Source organism: Vicugna pacos, chromosome 27 (genome assembly GCF_048564905.1).
Source record: "Vicugna pacos chromosome 27, VicPac4, whole genome shotgun sequence".
In the NCBI taxonomy this organism is placed as follows: domain Eukaryota; kingdom Metazoa; phylum Chordata; class Mammalia; order Artiodactyla; family Camelidae; genus Vicugna; species Vicugna pacos.
In genome coordinates this window covers 22,090,959-22,099,540 of record NC_133013.1, presented here as the reverse complement: position 1 = coordinate 22,099,540, position 8,582 = coordinate 22,090,959, and the positions used below count along the sequence as shown (strand labels likewise).

The window sequence follows — 8,582 nt, the reverse complement described above, 5'->3', positions numbered from 1 at the left end:
TCAGTCGTCCAGATGCTGCTCCTCCCAGGTGGACGTGGGGATGGCGCTGTAAGGGTCCATGATGACCTTGGCGCAGCGGATGATCATCACGACGAGGAAGAGGCAGAGGAAGACGAAGCAGGCCAACGTCAGTCCCTTGTCCACATCGACGTAGACGGGCTCAGGCGTGGGCTCCTCCATCTCGCGGCAGCGGCTGCGGGCTCCTCCTCCGGCTCAGGGTTGACTGGTACCATCTTCCACCCCTGCAGAGAGCGAGGGCAGCGGGGAGGGGAGGGTCGTGCCCACGTGCTTGGGGTCGGGGCAGAGCACAACCCCTCCCCCTTCTTATATGCTTCCCGCTCCGCCCCCCGGAATGGGAGCTTGCAGCCTCCCCCCAACCCTCCCGCATGAAGGGGAGGGGAGGACGGACACGTTCCTCCCTTTCCGGCACCCACGTGATCTCAGCTCTGAACCCTGTAGGTGATGAGGTTTCTAACAGGGTCCAGGCAGGATCGGGGAGGGATGAGGGGTTGAGGGGCGCAGCGTCGGGGAGGGTGGGGAGGGACAGAGGAGCTCCAGCAGGGGTAGCGCTGGGGTATAGCCGAGGGGCCTCTTGGGGTCCCCACTACCTGAAACCCTTTAGGAAGGAAGTTAGAACAATGCTTTCAACTCTGCCAGGCCGCCTGCCGAGGGTGGTCAGAAAGAATTCTTTTAAATTAGGTAATTAATATATTTTTAAAGCAGTAAAACTTCTATTTCAAATGCAAACGAGTGTTGAACACCAGTATATGAATAGATGGAAGAGGAGCTGCTGTCCCGGAGCGGGTGGGAGGCTGGAGGGTCTGCATCCGTCCTCGGCTACGGGGCCTCATGCAACTCTTGGGGGACTTCCACTGGACCCTAGCGAGGCGGTTGGAAAACAGCGGGTGTGATGGGAAGAAGAGTTTTGGCAGTCAGGGGACCCCCATCACAGCTCTGCCACTGCCTTGCCAGGCAGTGTCAGATTATCCAGCTGTGCCTACACCTCCCGCTGTGATGGGTGTGAGGATTCAGTGCAGTCCAGCACATCCCCGGCCGGTGGGTGACCAGTAGATCCCCTGATTGAAGCAGGGCTCCCCAGAGCAGGCAGGTCAGGTCCCTATAGCCCAGCCGTCAGGGAGAGCGTGAGGACAAAGGGCCCGGCTGCTCCCTCTCTCCATAGCTGACAATCCTCCCCATCATTCCGCCTGAATTTTCAGAGCACTTGAGCTGTATGTCATACCATCACATCCAGTTTATTGTCTGATGCTCACAACAGCGCTGGAGGCAAGTTAGCTGGGTATCAATATACCCATTTTATAGTGGAAACTGAGGCACAGAAAGGGGAAATGACTTACCCAAGGTCCCGCATCTCAAACCCTAGGCTTCTGCACAGCCCCCTGCTCCGGTGGAAGGCCAAGCAGGGATTATCTTCCCCCAACCCTTGCAGCTTCAGGAGGGCACCTGGCAAGCTTTGGGATGGCGGGTCCTGGCAAATCGGTAACCACAGTCGACTGCGCTTTCCCCTCCCTCAGACCTTGTCTCCCTCCTCGTCCTGTCCTGGAGAGCACTGACCTGCTGGTCGGAGTGGTCACCACTTCGTAAGGGCCACTGGGTGGGCTGGCACCGTGGGTGAGGCTGTTCCAGGCGGGAGGGAGGGGTGACCGGACGTCCGAGCTGGGAGCCTGTGAGAGCAGTGGCCTCTCACTCAGAGAACAGGTACCCACACTGGCGGCAGCTGAAACAGAACAGGACAGAAGAAGGCTGGTAACTTCCCAAGATGCCCAGCCCCGGCCACGAGCAGGGCTGGCAGGAAGGTGGGGCCCAGTGGTGGGACCTGCCACACTGTTCTGATGCTGTTTTTCCTTTCCTTCCTTTTAACGTTTTTTTTTTTAATTTGGTAAAATATACATAACATAAAATTTACCACAGTGACCATGGCTAAGCGCACAGCTCAGTGGCATGAAGGACATTCACACCACCGTAGAACCATCACCACCCTCCACCTCCAGGACGCTTTTCATCTTGCAAAACTGAGGCTCTGTGCCCATTAAACAGCAACTCCCCGCTCCCCCTCCCCACAGCCCCTGGCATCCACCACTCTGGGTCTGTCCCTGTGAACCTGATTGCTCCAGGTACCTCATGTAGGTGGGATGGTACAGTATTTGTTTCTGTGACTGGCTTATTTCACTTAGGGTAATGTCCTAAATGAATGTCAGAATTTCCTTTACTTTTAATGCTGAAAGAATATTCTATTGTATGAATATACCACATTTTGTTTACCCATTCATCCATTGATGGACACTTGGGTTGTTTTTACCTCTTGGCTATTGTGAAAAGTGCTGCTCTGAACATGGGGTGTACAAATCTCTTTGAGGCCCTGTTTCACTTCTTTTGGGTATATATCCACAAGTGGAAAGGCTGGATCAATGATAATTCTATTTTTTATTTTTTTGAGGATTAAATTGAACATTTTTGTATAAAATACGACTTATACACAGTTAAAAATTCAAGAAGTATAAGAAAACCAGGAAAAGCCATTTTCTAACTACTTCTGTCTCCCGCGATCTAGCTCACTTCCAGAGCGACAGCGGCTGTTACGTGGTCCTCGCACACCCCTCTCATCTGGAGGCATTCAACACACACACACTGTAAATGCATCTCTTTGCACAGCATTTGCATTTTATTGGGTATTATAAGGAATCTGGAGACGATTTAAAGTATATGGGAGGACACTGGTAGGTTGCATGCAAATACTATGCCATTTTACGTAAGGTAATCGAGCATCTGTGGATTTCGGTTTCTGTGGGGCGTCCTGGAACCTATTCCCTGCGGACACTGAGGGACATGTTTGCTTTGTCTCTTCTTTTTTTCAGAAATATATCCTTCTATTGTAACTACTGGCACATAAAGAACCACTTCCTCTCACCCTGTCCTGTGGTAACAGCATCCTGGGTGTGGTATGTGTCTCCCATTCTGGGCACCTACGGAACTTCTAGGGTTCCTCGGACCATACTTTAAGGACACTGATCTAGTTCAGCTTTCTCAGTTTCATAGATGAGACTGGAATTTAGGGAGAAGGAGGGGTTTTCCCAGCGTCTCAGAGCAATGGCATAGCTGACCCTGGGGCAAACTCACATTTCTGCCCCCGGGCAGGCCTGTGCCTTGGGCCCTGTGCACTGATTCCACATGGTCGTTAGTTGGTCAGGGACGGATGAATGTGGTGGTGTTTCGTGCTCTCGTGTAACCTGGCAGGACTCAGTCTGGCCTCCCAAACAGACTCTGCCATCCCCAGCCCAGAATCCGCCTTCACTTAATACCAGACACCCTGCACAGATGGTAGAAGCCGGACCTCAGAGAGATTGTCTCGTGACCGTCCCTGTCTTGTCTGGGGCCAGGACTGGGCCCTATAACGTGGCAACCTGCCCCAGAGGAAGATTATCAGCATTTTCTGATCCTTCCAGCTGGGATGAATGCCAAGGAAGTGGGTGCAAAGAACAGATTCTCCTTTCCAGATGGAGTACGCTCATTAACCTTAATTACCAGGCAGGCACAAGTCCCATCCCGCTCTGTTTCTCAGTGAGGACATGACACCCAGGAGGGACGTGACACTGAGCTCTGCAGCCGTTCCCAGGGAGCAGAGGGGCTGGCCTTCCCAGGGGCCAGCTCAGTGGCCCCCAACATAATTGAACTGTCCTTCAGCATTGAGTCTGCACAAGCCAAATGTCACTTTCTTGGGGCAGCTGGAGGTGAACTTGCTTCAGGGTCAGGAATTCTGATCTGGGTGAGTGAATGACCTCCAGGGAAACGGCTGCTGGGCTGACCCTGCGCCCTGGTCAGAGCGAGCAGTTTTAGGGTTGGGGGGCGGGGTAGCAGATCCAGATGGAAAAGGGTCCTGCCAAATGCCATGGGAAAGCCACGGGACAAAGCCAACAGTTCGAAATGGGCCCTAGAAATAAGTATCTCAGTCAGGCTTTTAGGAAAAGACAAGCAATAGGGCGGTCACAGTTCAAAAGTTACGCAAATGCAGGGCTTAGGTACACATGCGTGCGGCACCCAGGACTCGGGTGGGGGCGCTCAGGTCCTCGCTTTCTGTGCTGAGTTGTTTTTTTTTTTTAACATTTTTTATTGATTTATTGTGCTGAGTTATTTTTATTTCTGTGCATATGTGTGTCTTAGTCCGCTAGGGGGATTGCCATGGGAAAATACTGCAAATTGGGTGATTTAAACAACAAACATTCATTTTCTCACAACTGTGGAGGCTAGACGTCCCAGATCAAGATCTGGCAGGGTTGGTTTTCGGGGAGGACTTGCCCCCTGGCTTGCAGCCAAGCCTCCTCCATCCTGTGTCCTCACACGGCCTTCCCTCAATGCATGTGTGCGAGAAGAGGGATCTCTCTGCCTCTTCTTATCAGTCCACCAAGCCTTTCAGATTAAGACCCCCCATTCATGGCCCCATTTGACCATAACTAAATGCCCTATCTCCAAACACAATCACATCGGGGGTCAGGGCTTCAATATATGAATTTTGGGAAGACATAATTCAGTCCGCAGCAATGTGCCAGTTCCTCGAGGGCAAGGGCCAAGGCTGATTGAGGGGCACTGCCAATCTGGAGCCAGGCCAGGCTCACAGTGAACCACAGAGAAGGTGCAAACCAGCACTTGACTGCTGCCCTCCAGACACCAATGGTGAGAAGGCAAGGGGACCGAGAAAGCACGAGCCTTATTGCTGTGGGGATAAGCAACGGGCGTAGCGACATTGTGAATTCACTCAGTATCAAAGATCAGAGCTGATCACGCGCAGAAACCCGCTGGTTCCATACACAGCAGCGGAGCCGTTAGACAAGGTGACCTGCCAGAATCCCTTCCCCAGAAGACAGATGGGTTAAGTGGATGACATTTGCCCGGGACAGAGAAGATGTCCAGTGTCAGAACCCGACACCAATTACAACGTCCTGTGGGACTGCACTTGGTGGCCTCACTCCTCAATTGAGAGCAACTAACAGGCTTGTCAGAGGGAGATGATGAGTGTGTGTTAAGAGGTGGTTAAGACCAGAATCACCAGCAGGGCTGGAGGGATGCACGGAGGGGGTGAGATTAATGGAATACTGTGGTTAGAACTTGTTATCGTCTAATATTTAAACATTTCTAACCTCTAAGAAACCTTCCAGAGAAAGGAAGCAGTGTGAAGCAGCACCATTTTAGATGAAAGAGAAGAGACTGTCTCTGCCAAGAGAATGCAGCATCATGGGAGCACACCTCTGTAAGCCATCGCACCAGCTCTGCTGCACCATTTTTATAATACGATGCTGGCGCTGTTGGTCTCACTCAGATCTCCTATTCCCTTAACTATTCGGTGGGCACATGCCCCAGCCTCTGCATGTTTTGATCCCAAGAGCTCACAACTACAGTTCCTTAGAAGATTGCCCTTGGGCTCCTATAGTTGCTTCCCCTATGCATGCAGGGAGTTGGAAGTGTTTAGAAGTTCATGTCAAGGACTCTTAGCCTACCCAGGTTGCAAAAGATGCTAAAATTAGGAGATTCACTGCCAGGAAAGCATGTTCGGGACAGAAGGCCAAAGGTGGGACTGGCAACCTTTCGCTAGTGCTGAAGAGATTACATGTGCCACTCAGCCATTTGGGCAGAAACCAGGAATAGAAATGAGGTTATCCAGGAAAGATCTTCGGAGGACTCTCTCTAATGCAGTGAATCCCTGTGACATACATGGGTAATGCACTAACGTTTGGGGAATGTTATATTAGAAACACTGCCAGCCGGAACTGAAAGGGACAGGGACAAGATAAAATGAAAGAAGTCTGTTGGACTATAAAAGTTCTACAGGTAGAAACAGTCTGATAAACTAATCAGCTACAAATGTGTACTAGCCTTCAAGAAAGTTTAAGATTGATTCTGAGAGGAAGAGCTTTGGCTCAGAGGGGCAGAGCTGTGTGGAGCCTTGAACCTCAGATTATTTCTAGACCTTGAAAACTAATGAAGTTTTCCCAGTTGGATTTTTTTCCTAAGTTTTTTTGAGGGGGAGATAATTAGGTTCATTTATTTATTTTTTCAAAGAGGTACTGGGGATTGAACCCAGGACCTTGTGCATGCTAGGCATGCACTCTACCACTTGAGCTACATCCTCCCTGCCCATCTCAGTTGGATTTTGAAATTACTTGGGACTGGTGGCTCCCTTCTGCCTTTCATTTTTTTTTTCTCTTTTGAAATAGAAATTTATAGAACTATTGACCTATGCCTGTCCCACCACTGTATTTTTGGAGCAGATAACTTGTCTTCCAGGCCCAGAGATGGACTTCTACCCCAGCGTGGATCATATGTGGAGTCTCACCTATCCCTAATTTAAATAATTTAGATGGTGAGATTTTGGACTTTAAGTTGATGCTATAATGAGTTGAGACTTGGGGATGTTGGAATGGGGTGAATTTACATAGGATAAAGATGAATCTTTGGAGGCCAAATAGTGGATTTCAGTTGATTTAATAACACCTCCTCAAGAAGTCCTCAGATGGATCTTTGGACCCCATGAATGCTACATGGCAAAGGGAGTTTTGCAGATGTGATTAAGTTAAAGATCTTGAGATGGAAAGATTATCTTGGGTTCTCCGGTTGAGTCATAAATGTAATCATGAATGTCCCAGAAGAATAAGGACAGAGGGAGATTTGACTATAGTGGAGCAGGGAATGTGACCACAGAAACAGAGACTGGAGTGCTGAGGCCAGCAGCCAAGGAATTCTGGAAGCCTCTATAAGTGAAAGGGGCAAGGAATGAATTCTTCCCTGGAGCCTCCAGAAGGACCCAGCCTTGCTGAAACCTTGATTTTAGCACCTTACCATTCATTTTGGACCTCTGACCTCCAGAACTGTAAGAGAACACATTTCTGTTGTTCTAAGCCACACAGTTTGTGGTCATTTGTTACATAGGCAACAGAAAGTCACTGTAGCGGTTTAAGATAAATGCATTTCTGTACATAATCCTTTTGATTCTTACATCTAATCGATAAAAGACACAGACTATTTTTGCTCTATCTCCCCAGGTTTGGAGAAAACTCCACCAGTACATTTGAAAACTTAAATGATACGAATGCTTTCTAGAACGTAAAAGGTCAAAATGGACTCAGAATACATTGGAGAACAAAATTAAACAATCTCTATGAGGTGTTTGTCAAGAGCGTCTACTTGGGCCAAGTTGGGCTGGGATCTGGCAGCCAGATCAAGGCCAAGGCCAAGACCAAGAAGCTGCCTAAAGTCCTCCAGTGCATCATGGCCCACCTGGAGCTCCTCTGGGTTGGGGGCACCCTTCCTCGTTCTGAGAGCTGGGGGCAGCCTGGTGGCCACCATTTTGGTTCCCCTCCTCTTGTACATCTGTGTTCCGCTTTGTCACTTTGGCATTACAAAACAGCAGGAACACATTTCTTGTCATTATTTCTGTTGAACAGCTCAAGCTCCAGTGTCACCTACTTTGTGTGTGTTCTTGTGACAAAGAAGTTCCCAAGGTGCTTATTTAGGACCAAATGGCCAGTTTGCTCATGCCTCCCAGATGGAGAGCCCCCTTCAGGCCAAAGGATGCCACATCGCCTCGGGAAGCTGGCTGACCACTAGGAAGTTTACTTTACCATAAAGCATGGGTGGTTCTCCTGGGGGTGGGAGGGGGGTTCCTGCCTCCCAAGGTGCTCTGTCAAGAGACCCCATGTCACAGCTCCTCAGATTCGCTCACATGTGTGGGCCACGTTCCTAGGGCACAAACCAGCCTCCAGAACGGCTGGATTCCAGGGTCTATAGCTTCAGGAATTCGAACCATTCCTCTCTCAAGAGAACCCAACTCTAATCAGGGACCTGCCCCTGAGCCTAAAGCTTTAATCCTCACGAAGACTTTTATTTCAGAGGCTTCGGTGCTCTTTCCTCCCTCTGGATATTGTTTAGGTAAACCCTGAGCCCCTGATGCAGATCTCTGTAACTGAGGTCTTGGAGGCCAAGGGGAAGAGTCTCCATCAGTTTCCAGTCATGAGGCTCCCAGGCTCCTTATAACATGCCCGCCTCTCCCCGGCATCTCTCTAGGTATGCTCATCAGCCATTTACTTCCCAGAAAGAAATGTTAAATTTCCACCTCTTGGAGTCGGCTGCTATACAGAACCAACATGGCATTTTAAAATGTCTGTCTTTATCTCATCTTGCAATAGAAAACTCTGAAGACTGTGTTCTTGTTTGCCAGTACTGGGGCTCCAACCAAACTGCATGAAGCATACGCTTTCTGCCTCTACTCGTGTTACACATATGGCAAAAGGGAACACTTTCTCTTGATAATATTTCCCCCAAATTAATGCAAATCCCCTCCACAGAGCTACACAGACTGATTTCCTGTGCTTGAAGGGTAAGCTGACAAGAGCCCAAAGTTTTGCAAACTGAGAAGAGATATTTCTTTTCTAAAGAACATAATTCGTTTCCAGTCATAAATTGAGATATTCGCATTTCCTTCTTACCAATTTTACAAGTGTCATTTAGCAGCAGGGGGGCCAGCAAGCTGACATTTACTTTGCTGCAGTCTGCAAAAGTAATCTGAGCCTTGTTTT

The 8,582-nt window shown here is 49.3% G+C and overlaps 1 protein-coding gene across 1 annotated transcript; it reads right to left on the bottom strand.

Annotated features, from left to right (window-relative positions):
• CTXND1 (cortexin domain containing 1) lies at nt 1–194 on the bottom strand. The gene has a single exon (XM_072951171.1). The coding sequence runs from the start codon at nt 178–180 to the stop codon at nt 1–3; it is 180 nt and encodes a 59-aa protein (XP_072807272.1). The 5' UTR covers nt 181–194.
• Between the last annotated feature and the right edge of the window lie 8,388 nt (nt 195–8,582).

Bases quoted from the DNA above. Each gene is read 5' to 3' on its own strand.
- CTXND1 (XM_072951171.1), bottom strand. From the start codon at position 180: ATGGAGGAGCCCACGCCTGAGCCCGTCTACGTCGATGTGGACAAGGGA.